The sequence below is a fragment of the Bos javanicus genome, chromosome 15, assembly GCF_032452875.1.
Source record: "Bos javanicus breed banteng chromosome 15, ARS-OSU_banteng_1.0, whole genome shotgun sequence".
NCBI classification, from domain to species: domain Eukaryota; kingdom Metazoa; phylum Chordata; class Mammalia; order Artiodactyla; family Bovidae; genus Bos; species Bos javanicus.
The window spans coordinates 66,227,715-66,241,741 of record NC_083882.1 but is presented as its reverse complement, the minus strand read 5'-3'; the positions used below and the strand labels follow the sequence as shown (position 1 = coordinate 66,241,741).

Here is a 14,027-nt window from a genome sequence, read left to right as displayed (position 1 = left end):
ATTTTATTTATTTGACTGCACGAGGTCTTAGTTGTGGCATGTGGGATCTCTAGTTGTGGGCATTTGAACTCTTAGTTGAAGCTAGTTCCCTGACCAGGGATCAAGCCCAGGCCCCCTGCCTTGAAAGCTTGGAGTCTTAGCCACTGGGCCACCAGGGAAGTCCCTAAAATTCATTTTTTAAAAATTTATTTATTTTTAGTTGGAGCATAATTGCTTTATAATATTGTGTTGGTTTCTGCTATACATCAGCCTGAATCAGCCATAGGGATACATATGTCCCCTCCCTCTTGAACTGCCCTCCCACCTCCCACCTGATCCCAACCCTCTAGGTTGTCACATAGCATTGGGTTTGAGCTCCCTGCATCATATAGCAAATTCCGACCAGCCGTCTATTTTACATATGGAATTGTATATGTTTCAAAGCTACTTGCTCTATTTGACCCACCCTCTCCTTCACTGTGTTCATAAGTCTGTTTTGTATGTCTCCATTCAGTTCAGTTCAGTTCAGTTGCTCAGTCGTGTCCGACTCCTTGCAACCCCATGAATCGCAGCACGCCAGGCCTCCCTGTCCATCACCAACTCCCAGAGTTTACTCAAACTCATGTCCATCGAGTCAGTGATGCCATCCAGCCATCTCATCCTCTGTCGTCCCCTTCTCCTCCTGCCTCCAATCCCTCCCAGCATCAGGATCTTCATCATGTCTTCATTACTGCCCTGCAAATAGGTTCATCAGCACCATCTTTCTAGATTCCATATATATGTGTGTGTGTGTGCGTGTGTGTCTAAAATTCATTTTAATGGTTTACATTGCCATGGATCCTTTGAAGGAAGGATAATTAAAGGATAAAAGGATAAAGTATCCTTTAATTAAACATGTAAATAGTCATTTATTTCCCAGTGGCACTAGATGAACTCAGCCCTTTTTCTTAGAAAGACCTTCCCACTCCCTCCATGGATTGAGATCCTGCCTCTCTCAGGTCCCAGCTCAAGCTTCCCCAGTTCTGGGAAGCCTCCCAGTGCTCTAGGCCCGAATGATCACTCCTCCCAACCTCAGTTCTTCATCTGACCTCACAAACTGAGATCAAGCACGTCCTGAAACCCCAGTGCTTCCCTGAGTTAGACCTGGGTGTCAGTCCTACTCTGACAGTTCCAGCCAAGTGACCTTGAACAAGTCATTTCATCTCTGAGTGTTGGTTTCGGCATCCATACTACGGGGACAGTGCCATCTACTGTACACGGTGACTATAATGGCTAAATAAAACACTGCATACACAGAATTTTAAGAAGCAGTGTGCCTGCTGTCTGGGATTGTAGCTTCTGGACGCAAGCTGCTTGTGTTCAAGCCTGGCTCTGCCATTTACTTGGATGAGCTATTGAATTCTCATGCCTCAGTATTTCTCTCTGAGAAGACTGAGATGACAGATGTATTATGAGGAATAAATGAGTTGATACATGTATGGTACTCAGTTGCCTGGCACAGAGAAATTGATCAAGAATGTCAGCTGTTATCTTGTAACACATCCTTCGTCTTCCCTTCAACATCTCATTTGCTATCTCCATACCTAGACTGAATGCCCTCACTACCGGGACAATGCCTGTGTGTTCTTTTATCCCTGAGCCCAGTACCCTGCCTGGCATGTGGGCAGGAGCTCTTTAAGCTGCTGAACTCACCATAACGGGTACTGTGGGACCATGCAGAATACCCCCAGCAGCCTATAGAGGCAAAGGATAAGGTTTGCAGACTGTGAGCGCTGGGAGCAAACGCTGGGCAGGAAGGAGACTGGGGATACAGGTGGAGGGGGGAGGCGGGTTGACCGCTTTTCTCCCCCCATCTCCAGCTCACCCCCTCCCCCAAGGCCAGGCGTTTAATCTGGCGGACTCAGTGTGTGCAGTCAAGGCACCCACTAGACCTCCCATCCGGGCTGGAGGTGGGGGTGGGGCTTCAGACCTCACCTGCGGTGGGGGGGACAGGGGGCGCAGCCCCGGCTACCTCCGCCCCCATTCAGGGTCCTGCTGGCTTCTCCCCTGCCCTCACCGCCTCGGGGAGCCCAGCCGGACCTGGGCGGGCCTCCGTGCCCCGCAGCTTCCTTTCCAGCCACAGCCCGGGGCCTCCCCTCGTGGCCACACCTCCCCGGGCTCCGCAAGGGTTAAGGCGGCCGCGGAGAGGAGAGGTTTGGGCTGACGTCGCGCCGGCTGAAGGTGGTTCCCCTCGGATGAGGATGGGAGAGCCTGGCGAGCTGAAACCCGAGCTCCCGCTCAGCTGGGGCTTGGGGAGGTCCGCGTAGGAGCCGCCTGCCCGCCGGCCTCCCTCGGTCCCTCCCCAGCAGTCACTCCGGGCACCGCCGCGGGAACGATGGAGCTGGGCTGGTGGCCGCAGCTGGGGCTTGCTTTCCTGCAGCTCCTTCTCATCTCGTCCTTGCCAAGAGGTACTGTGGGTCGCATTCAGGACCCCCCAGGAGGGGACTTTTGTCTCCTGGGGTTAGTTAGGGGGCAGGAGCGAGGTGTCCCAAGAGAGGGTGCTGTGTGTCTGTGGGTGGTGGTGGTGAGCTTTCTTCTAGTGGGAATCTTGGGGGTTTGGCTGGTGGTGCTGAAGTGTCCCTCTTTCTAAGAACGTGACACCGTTTTTCTGCCATCGCAACTTGCGGGACTGAACTCCCTCAGGAAACGTACCAGCTTCAGTTTTATGTGCCTTTTTTTTTTTTTTCTTAAGCTTTTTAAAGCACAAAATTATCGCCGGGGTTCTACTCAGGCTCAGGTGCCCCCTCTGACATGCAAAAGCCAAATCTCTACCTGGAAAAAGCCCCCTCCCAGGTGAGCTGGGAGGAAAGAGGTGAATAAGAGCAGGGCTTACAGCGAGGGTATTTGTCCTGAGCATCTGGTTGAGGAAATCTCACACCACAACCGTTCAGAACAGATTCCCAGCAAGGGAGAGGTGCTCACTCAGCATATATACACTTCCTTTCCGATAAGGATGAGAAAGAAGAAGAAAAAGCCAGGGTGAAGAGTGCAAGTTGATTCTGGGGATGCGCAGAGTTTATTTAGAAAGAGCTGTGGCTTCTGTGTTTTTCACATGTCATTTTCTGAGCCACAAACCCCACGTCAGATAGGCTTCTAGGGCAAGTGAGGTTGAAACAAGACCCAGACAGAGCTCTTGGGAGCCTCTTGACCCAGCAGAAGCAAGGGGAGAGCAGGCTTGTCCTGTGACTGCTGCTGGGCAAGCAGGGAAGGAGGACTTCTTAGGAGCATCTGGCCCTCTATGGCTAGAGAGGCCAGGTGTCAGGAGGCAAGGTGAGACCTCAAGAGGTAAGATGCACAGGTGATAAAATAGGGCAGCTTTGTGAAGGAGCAGGGAGTGCGTAAGCTTTTGCTACTCCCCTCTGTGGGGGTTACCTGACACCTGTGCTCGTGACCTGACACCTTTGCTTTACTTAAGAAGTGGCTGCTTCGTTGCTGCATGGAGCTGGCAAGTGCCCAACAATGAAACAGAGGAAGTTGGGTGGTGAGGGTGTAGAAAGCCATCAGCTACTGTAGAAGGGAAGCCGGACCTTGGCACATGTCGCTTCATGGTGAACAAAAACCGAGATACATGAAAAGCACCCCCGCCCACTTTAGTCAATACTTTCCATCTACCTGCCAGCCCCAAGTGAAATCTTCCTTGGTGATTTACTCTCAAGCTGAAGAGTGTTTCATTTGAATTTTGCCTTATTGGTGTCTGGAACAGCCCAATAATGTAGGGAGAAGGAGCCCGGGAGGGTGGAGTCTGATAATCCTTTAACCCAGCCTCTTGCCTGGGGTTTAGTTGGTGGCTTTTCCTTGAGACGTGTCCCTGTTCCACCTCTGCCTTTTGGAGCCGACCTTCCAGGGCACGGTGGCCCAAGCCCAGCTCCAGAGGAGCCGGCTTCCTCCTATAGTGCCAGGGCTCCCACGTGTAGTTTTCTTGTCCCCACATCTCTTTTTCTAACGTGGCAGGTGAGATGGCTGAAACCCATAAAAGCTGAAAACTAAAGCTCAGCTGCCCCTTTTTCCTTGCCCAGGATCTGAAAAACCCGTTTATCCCTGACCTGAGAATCTCTTATACCTTTTACTCAGGAAAGAAAGCTGACTCTGGTAAAGAATCGCCTGCCAATGCAGGAGACAGGGGTTCAGTCCTTGGGTGGGGGAGATCCTCTGGAGAAGGAAATGGCAACCCAGTCCGGTAGTCTTGCCTGGTGAATTCCATGGACAGAGGAGCCTGGCGGGCTACAGTCTATGGGGTCATAAAGAGTCAGATGCGACTTAGAGACCAAAACAAAACCAACAACAACAAAAAAGCCAAACAGAAAAGAAGAGCTTCAGGGAATGTGCATGGCGTCTGGGCAGCCAAGCTGCTGACTGAGCTGGAGAGCAAGGCTATTTCATTGTCTGTCAAACATTCACGTTTAAAGGGAGCACAGAGGGATGGAGTGGAGAAGGAAAATATTTCAAGTTGTGAGTGAGTGAGTCCACTCCCTGCTGGAATTCTGAATCTGGCCCCCGTCAAGGAAAGCTTAGCAGCATATTTCCTCTAATTACTTTTCTAAAAAGAGCATTTGATGAGATGTAAACATCCACTGGGATGGCACGGCAGACGGTTGTTGCTCATCGACTCGGGACACGTGTCTGAGGATGAGAATCCAAACATCAGGCCAAGTGATAACCCAACACAAACAGCATGTGAGGGGAGAAACCCAATTCCACTGACTTCACCAAACAGCAGTCGCTCTGCCAGCAGGATCCAGCCTAAAAGGAACAACTCATTGAAAAGATGTGACTCTGGGGAATGAAGCTTTCACATGAATAACTTCACAAGTGTTGCTTCCAACAGACATTAGCTGGTGGGGAGCGAGCATCCAGGCAACCGGGGAGGATAATTTGAAGCCCAGATATGCAGTGGGCAGGAGCAACAGTGGAGAGAGGGAATGTGGAAAGAAAGCAAGGGGGAAGGAGTGGCAAGAAAAATTAGATGTTGGTTTATAATGGGATGTGTTAGCAAATTCCAAGGAGAGAGCTATGAAAATTGGGCCTTCTTGGCAGAGCTAGATTTTTGTGGGGACTATGAAGAGGGTTTTCTCTTGATATATACTCTGAGAATTCCTAGCTTTTCCAACAGGGAAATAATTTGATGGTGGGATCATGGGTTTCAGGAGCTAGGAGTGACTGGAGAGATCATTTAGTCAGAGTACCTTAAAAGGCAGAGAGCGAGGGGAGTAAACCTCTGAGCATTTATGATGGGCTCAGTGCTTAAACCAAAGCAGGGTAGGTGCTGTTATTTCCCAGATGGGGTTTAGAGAGGGTCTGTGACCTATTCAAAGATACATTAGGCACGGTTCCTGGAAAAGTGAAACATTTGATATAGCAATTCCACCTCTGGGAATAGACACAAAATAAATGAAAGCGGAAACTCCAGCAAATATTCATACACCCATGTCCACTGCAGCGCTATTGCCAGCAGCCAAAAGGGACAAACAACCCACGTATGGGTAAACAGAATGTGGGTCTATACACACAACGGAATACTATTCAGCCTTAAAAAGGAGTGAAGTTCTCAACGTGGATGAGCCTTGAAAACATGATGTGAAAGAAGCCAGACACAAAAAGATAAATACTGTATGATTCCATTTATGTGAGGTGCCTAGAGGAGTCAAATTCATAAAGGCAGAAAGTAGAACAATGGTTACCAGGGGCTGGAGGAGAAGGGATTGGAGACTTAGTGTTTAATGGGCTTAGAGTGTCAGTGATCTGATGATACATTCTGGAGATGTATAGCAGTGATGGTTACACAGGCCATTGGACTGTACACTTAAAGGTGATCAAAATGGTAAATCTGTGTTATTTACATTCTGCTGCAGAAATGATTCCCAGGTGGCGCTAGTGGTAAAGAACCCACCTGCCAGTGCAGGAGATACAAACAGATGCAGGTTCAGTCCCTGGGCCTGGAAGATCCCCTGGAGAAGGAAATGGCAACCCACTCCAGTATTCTTGCCTGGTGAATCCCATGGACAGAGGAGCCTGGCAGGCTACCGTCCATGGGGTCTCAAAGAGTTGGACATGACTGAAGTGACTTAGCACAGTACAGCAACATGATAAAAAGAAAACACAAGAAGGTTAGTGGAGCCTGGGGTGAGCCCAGACTGTCAGATTCCTGAGCTCAAGCTCACCTGGTACCCGGCTGAGAAACTCACACAGCTAACAGCCTCCTACAGTGATGCGCATGTAATCGCGGCACGGTCTCAGGACACACGTGGCAGGAGAGGGTCCTTGCTCTCTCCCATGTGGGTGGCGCTGTTGTGTCGTGGGGTGACTCTAGCAAAGAGGAAGACTATAGCATGGAAGGGCTGGCAGCCTTTGGGTAAAGGTCTGCAGAAGTATTCAGCAGGGTATAGTGCTTGAAAGGTTTTGAACCTGAATGCTTTGAGGTGGGCTGGGTCCTCTGTCTGGTCTGACACCCCACTTCTCAGTTCACAGGTGTCTTACCTGCTAGTCCCTGCTTGTATTTGCCTTATTGATCTCTGTTCTTGGGAGGGATGGGGGAGAAATGGGATGTGAAAGAGAGAAAGTGGAAAGCTGGGTGCTGAATGGGGAGAGGTACAAGTGAGCATTTTGCAGCGGACAGGAACATAAATGTATTTTCACTTGTGTGTGTTGTGGAACACAATCTCACCTCTATGACCACCAGTAAAATGTTTTATGAATGCCCTTGAGGGTGAGCTGTTGGTTGAAGTTGAGGGTGAGGTTGGGTGTTATATTTGGGTCAGTAAGCTGGGGACAAAGCACCTTTGGATCCAGAGGCAGAGATGACCTGGAGCATGTAAGTCCCTTAGAAATATCCAGAAGCCTTAGGGAGGGCTTTGGAATGCTACTGGCAGGGACTGTGGTTTTGACTTAAATTTATCTGCTCTGGGTTACCCTGGCTAGACAGCATCGGCTGAGATTATGGCGTCTCATGGTGTCTGGAGGACCTAATGATTGGCCTTAAGTCAGAAAATTATTTCCATCTGCCCTCCTAGGGGTGGCCGATCCCGATGCAAGAGAAAACCTCTCTACCTGCCTTTTCTGAGCCTAGTTCTAGAAGCTGCAATTGATTTGGGGGGAAGGGTGCACATTTCAGTAGTAAATGAGGGAAAGTGATACCCTGCTCCTCCCCTCATGTGGGAAGACCTGTCACCCCCACTTTGTGGATATTTGAAAGTCACAAGAGCCCAGATCCCTCTCATTTTATTTTAAAGGAGAGGGAAAACCAGTGTTTATATTTTCTAATTCCTGAATTCCAGGGCAGAAGACCCCGAGGCCAGCTGGAGCTTTGAAAGCTACCAGATCAGTGGCAGAAAGTTATCAGATTTCAAGCCTGGTCTGTGTTTAAGGAGTTCTGTTTGACAATCATCCCAAGATCTGGGCCAAAGCATTAGGTTTATAATGGAGAGAAAGAAGTAAAATGCAGGAAAAGTCAAACTCCATATCTATGAACAAAACCACTCAGGGAAGGTAGAGAATTAGAGTTGGCTGGAGATATTTCTCTTAACCAATGGGACTTTCTACTACTCACCGCCCAGAGCTGTTCCTTTCGTTGTTCTCGGTTGCTATTTGTGATACAGACACAGAGCCTGTGTGGGTTGAGAGTGGAGTAAGGAGGGCTGCACATCAGATATTTCACCTGTAATGGTGGAAACACCAGTGGTGGAAGCCTCATACCTAAGGGACCAGATCCCAAATAATCTACTGGTATTTGTGGTAAATACCAGGCATTCTCCTATATGTTTTACATGTATTCATTTAATCCTCACAACATACCTAGAAGGTAAGTAGTTATTATCCCTAGTTTACATACTGAGAGGGAGGCACAGTACTTGCCCAGGTCGCAGAGCTGGACATCAGTGTTTTGAACCCAGTCTGACCCCATAATGCATGTACGGAAGCAGTAACACTGCTATAGTCAGTAGTGGTATAGAAGATCTACCAACTATGGTAGATCTTCTGTCTGTATTTTGGCCAAAACATAAGGAATCACAGTATTAGTAAAAAGTCCTGGTTATCCTGTGGATATTCCAAGAGCTGATATTCCCCGGCCCCTGAGTCAGCAAGGTCACATGCTCACCACTGTGGAGGCCGAATGGATGTAAATGACGAGGGAGAGACCTCAGCAGTCCCCGTGGGACCACGTGGAACCCAAGAGGAGCCATTTTCTAGAGGAAACAGGAATGTTAAGCAGATCACAAATCCCACTCATTTCTGGGTAGCTGTCCACAGGCACATGCATCTCATTATGATTAGACATGGGAAGTGAGAATTTCTTTGTCTCATGGTCAAATTTTATAATCAAAATCACGTTTCTGTTTGTGGAGTGACAGAGTTAAGGATGAGACGTGCTTCATGCCTGGCCCTGAGACCGTGGAGCACTAGTCTTTTATGGATTTATTCTGTCAAGATCGTCAATGTGTAAATTCTTAGGTGATGGAACAGGAGTAGCAGGCCTGGCATGAATAAGGGGAGGCATTTTTCTTTCTTCTTTTTTTGGCATAACACAGCTGATGGATATTGCAGGGGATGGAGATGCAGCCTCCCTCCATTAATACTGAGATGGATTTTAACCAGTTCATTCCAACCTTGAATGAGGATCTGCTGTCTTTTGAGTCTTTTGTCGAGTGGTTAAGAGAGCCCAAATGAAGACACATGTTTCTGTCACCCTTCTGCCTCTGGAGTTGGGGACATGCCTTTATCCCTGCAGTGTAGGCATCTTTATCACTGCCCTCTCCGAGACTCTGGCTGTTTCAGGGGGCTGAGTTAGCGGTTTGGCAGCGAGTGTCGGTAAGTAGAAGTCTGGTCAGTTGGTTTGGTGATTGGAAAACCAGGGCTGCTGCTGCCAGAACAGAGTGAGGAACACATTCAGGCAACTTTAGCTCATGGGGAGGTGCAGCAAGTGTCCTCATAAGCTGGATTTATGATTGGTTAAAATAAATTTCCATCTAGCTTAGTGGAAAACCACTGGGTGGAAGAGGGATGTTGGCCTGGTTTGCTTCAAATCAAATCATTTGAAAACTCTGGCGAACTGAAGTGTCAGTTTTTCAAACCCAGTTCTGTGCCCATTTACATCATAGGATTCCTTTGAAGATGATCAGTTAATCCCCTATATCGTGCGACCCCACTTTGGAAGTCAGTGGTGATGGTGGAGAACATCTAGGAAGCCCAGGACAAGTTGCCTGAGCTTAGCTTCTAGCTGGTAGCATCTATTCCCATGTTTTAATATACCACTTCCTCACCTGGGATGCAAGCAGAAGGGAGGGCTTGGCTGGTATAAAGAATCTTTATTGCCTTACTTCTTGTTTGGCTTTCTGCCTCCCACTGGGTGGTTGGGTGGTTGACTGCCTGCTTCTAAGTGATGTTCAGCCTCCTTTCTCTGCAAACCTGGCTCCCCTGGCCAATTCACTGGTGGAACAGAACAAGTGAATATTCAAGTCTTCATGGAAATGAGATACAAACTGTAAGACACAAAAAGCAAAATATATTTAGCAGTAATGGACCCAACTGGGGCTTCCCTTGTGGCTCAGTGGTATAGAATCCACCTGCCAATGCAGGAGACTCAAGTTTGATCCCTGGGTCAGGAAGATCTCTTGGAGGAGGAAATGGCAACCCACTTCAGTATTCTTTCCTGGGAAATCCCATGGACAGAGGAGCCTGGCAGGCTACAGGTCTTGGGGTCGCAAAGAGTCAGATACGATTGAGTGGCTAAACAACAACAGAAGTGGACCCAATGGATTCCCTGTAAAATAGACTCCAAAAGGTCATAGCAGGAGCCATTTCTAACAGCAGTCTTTGTCACAAATAACCTGACCCTGGAAATCACATATGCCTGATATGTCTGCATTCATATATTTATTCAACAAACTATCTAGAGATAGCAGGATGAATGAGACCAGTCCTTTTCCTAAAGACACTTGTAATCTGTTGAGAGAGGCCATGGTCTAGCCTGGTGTTTTCCAAAGTAGGTTTCATGAGATACTAATATTAAAGGATAATCAGCAGAAATAATAAAACCTAGGATGTCATGGTAAAATAAGTTTGGGGAATGTGGGAATTAACTTGGTACAAAGAATATTATAGGCTCAGCAAAGCCCCACAATAAAGCAAGCTATTACTAGCATTTAAAAGGTTGTTCAGCTGCAGAACCTCTTTTCATGTCAGACCTTATACCATCAGTGGATTTGGCACTCTATGGAACACAGTTTTTTTCAGGTCTCTTGTCCATAATGGATAAAACATTGAAGAATATCTCTCTCACCATTATGGAGGACAAGGTAAGAAGGGAATTTGAAAATCTATAAAATTGGAGCGTCTCTTCGGCCTTCTGCTGAGAGACAGGCAGGAAGTCTGTCGTCTGCTCACTTCACACTTGCTGAGTCGTTGAAAGAACCGTCGGGGTGATCCCGGCCCTGTTGTTGTGATAAAAGTCCTCACCAGCATCGACCTGCGTAGTTCACCAAGAAAGCTTATTCTTGACCTACAAGGTGCTCACAGTAATGTGATTGCCCTGGGATCATTGGGTGGAATGAGGTGTGACTCTGATTAAGGTGCACGTGGTGATGTGACAGTCCCAGGGAGTGGTAAGAGCTGTGACTTGACTTCCCCACTTAGGTTGTAACCTTGGTGACAGTTACACTGTCCCCACCTCAAAAATGAGGAGAATATTCGAGCATCCTTCTAGCTCCTGGGAACATTGAGTTCAAGATCCAAGTCCATTCATTAACCTCCCCCCATCTCAACACACATGTTGCTTTGTCTCCAATCTTTTCTTATTTACCCTCCTGTCTGCTAGTTTGGGTATAGCTCAGGCACCATGATCCTGATTTTTACAACCCGGAAGCGGTCTGGGCTGTTTACACTGGTGCTGTATCCCATAGAGACAGCATGTGAATTTGAGCTGTTCAACAACCCCTTGTTTGCTGTTTCTGGGAACAGCTTTATTCCTCCCTTTCCTAAATATTGTTCTTGTTGTCATGCAACACAGTTTCTCCCTTAGCCCTCCCATTGCCTGCCTCCTGTCTCTGCCCAGACTTGTTTCAGATTGGATGACTACAGTGGCAATGGATAAGGAACGAAGCAGCTCTTCCTTTTAAGGGTTTTCTGCCCAACCCATAACCTTCTCAGCAAAGATTTAGCTCTTCCTGGCCGTTGTATGTATTTCGTTTTTGCTGCTGATATCTTAGTATGGATGTGTTCAAGTTTGAATATATATGCACACAGAAAAATAAAAGTATAGGTATGGTTGTTGTTGTTCAGTTGCTCAGTTGTGTCTGACTCTTTGTGACCCCATGGACTGCAGCACACCAGGCTTCCCTGTCCTTCACTGTCTCCTGGAGCTTGCTCAAACTCATGTCCATTGAGTCGATGATGCCATCCAACCATCTTATCATCTGTCGTCCCCTTCTCCTCCTGCCTTCAATCTTTCCCAGCATCAGGATCTTTTCCAATGTGTCAGCTCTGAGCATCAGGTGGCCAAAGTATTGGAGCTTCAGCTTCAGCATTAGTCTTTCTGATGAATATTCAGGATTTATTTCCTTTAGGAAATAGATATAGTTATGTATACACTTATGTGTGTATATGGATGGATATGTATAAACATGGGGTGTAGAGTATTATGGTTTAAAACATGGGCCAGAGTTTGAATCCTGCCTCCATCATTTGTGGCTCTTTTCTTGAAAAATTACTTAACCTCTTTCATGTGGCCTTACCACCTTCCAACCTGTACACTGAGAATAATAGTGTCTTTATTTGAGTTTGAGAAGGGAATGGCGACCCACTTCGGTATTCCTGCCTGGAGAATTCCATGGACAGAGGAACCTGGGGAGCTGCAGTCCATGGCTTTGCAAAGAGTTGGACATGACTGAGCGACTAACACACACACATGAGATAACCTATTTACTTTTAAATTATTATTGGGATATAGTTGATTTATTATTGTTTTTTTATTTTCATTTGGAGTATAATTGCTTTACAATGTCATGTTGGTTTCTGCTCTATAACAGCATGAATCGCTATATGTGTACTTATGCCCTGTCCCTCTTGAGCCTCCCTTCACCTTCCCCATCCCATCCCTCTAGGTAATCACAGAGCACTGAGCTGAGCTTCCTGTGCTATATAGCAGGCTCTGGAATAGCACTGAGCCATAAAAAGGAATAAATTGAGTCATTTGTAATGATGTGGATGAACCTAGAGTCTGTCATACAGAGTGAAGTGAAGTTAGAAAGAGAAAACCAAGTACAGTTGATTTATAATGTGTTAGCTTCAGGTGGACAGCAAAATGAATCTGCTACACATGTACACATATCCACTCTTTTTTAGATTCTTTCCCCATATAGGCCATTACAGAGTGTTGACTAGAGTTCCCTGTGATATAGAGAAGGTCCTTTTTAGTTATCCATTTTATATATAGTAGTGTCTATGTGTCAATCCCAATCTTTGATTTATCCCTCCCTTCCAATTTACCCTCCCTCCTCCTTACCCTTTAGTGACCATAAGTTTATTTTCTACATCTGTAATTCTATTTTGTAGATCAATTCATTTGTCACCTTGTTCTTAGTTTCTACATATAAGTGATATCATATGGTATTTGTCTTTCTCTATCTGGCTTACTTCATTCAGTGTGACAATATCTCGGTGGTCCAGTGGTTAAGACTGAGCTTTCACTGCAGGGGGTGAGGGTTCGATCCCTGGTTGGGGAACTAAGATCCTGCATGCCACATGGCATGGCCAAAAAAAAAAAAGAGAGAGAGAGAGAGAGCCTATTCAGTATAATGCTTTGCAAAAAGGAGTACTCAGGAAATTAAAGTCATCTTCTGCTCTTCTCTTTTCTAGTATTTTTCCCACTAGCACAGAAGGAATTAAGAAAGAGAAGTATTGGGTATTCTGTCTTTAGTAGGCTGGAATTTACATGGTCCTTTTCAGGCTCACTTCATCTTGGTGCACAGTCCTATCCTAGTCATCTGTCACCTGTGACTCTGTGTCAGAAAAAAAAATCTAAAGATTCACCGTATGTTTATTTCTCTGAGACTTGCTTTCTCCCCTTGCTTTCATCATGCATCTGCCTTCCAACCTTAGGGTGAAATGCCTTCCACATGCCTAAGTTTGTCCATGTGCTGGATTCTTGCAGGGATTTGAGGGGCTGGAGTCTTGCAGAGTGGGGGATTCTGGGTCAGTGATGTTGTCTCCCAAACATGAGATGGTGCCCATGGCCACCTGTTGTGATTCAAGGGTAGAGCCAGCCAGGAATCCTCAGGCCAAAAGAAGTTCCCCTTCATCTTGTTCAAGCTTGTAGAGCTGGGGGAGGCAGCTATAATGAGGACTAGCCTGCATGAAGCTGCTGCCACCTTAGGGCTTAGTGAACCATAGGACATACCATTATAAACGCATCACCCTCGTTCAGCCTGACATCGGCTCTTGGCCATCTGCTTCTGCTTGGCATCAGTGAACCTGAACGTGAACACAGTAACACTGACTCTGGAGGCTCCTGGCAAAGGGATAGATGTGGTTGACCAAGGCCCCCATAGAGCCCTGGCAGACTCTGGCTCAGAAAGAAGGTTTTAAACATGTGGAGGATTGGGGAACAGGTGGGATTGTTTGTAGAATTCTTATGTCTGAGGAAATCCAGATTAGATTTTTAGGGTAAGCATAAGTGTTATTGTTTTCTTAAGGAAATATCTTTTCTTGTATTACTTTTAAAAATATTTATATATTTTTGTCTGTGTCGTGCAGCTTGTGGGATCTTAGTTACCTGACCAGGGATTGAACCTGCACCTTCTGCAGTGAATGCTCAGAGTCCTAACCACTGGACTGTCAGGGAATTCCCAAGTTTTATTGTTTCTTGATTTATACATCTAATGCTTTGCTTGAATAATATTTGCTGGGTTCTATGGCCAGGAACTTTTAGGTGCATTATTAAAAAATTTTTAGTAGCCAATGCTAATTAAAAAAATAAGATCTATTCAGCTCATATTGCAGTGTTGGAAATAACCCAGAAG

The 14,027-nt window shown here is 46.6% G+C and overlaps 1 protein-coding gene across 1 annotated transcript in view; it reads left to right on the top strand.

The window, feature by feature from the left end:
* Nucleotides 1–2,159: 2,159 nt before the first annotated feature.
* The window catches only part of PAMR1 (peptidase domain containing associated with muscle regeneration 1), an 80,821-nt gene continuing 68,953 nt past the window's right edge, over nucleotides 2,160–14,027 (top strand). Inside the window, exon 1 of the mRNA XM_061381137.1 lies at nucleotides 2,160–2,426. Coding sequence (XP_061237121.1) covers nucleotides 2,354–2,426 — 73 coding nt within the window. The 5' untranslated portion in view covers nucleotides 2,160–2,353. The remainder of the gene's footprint in view (nucleotides 2,427–14,027) is intronic.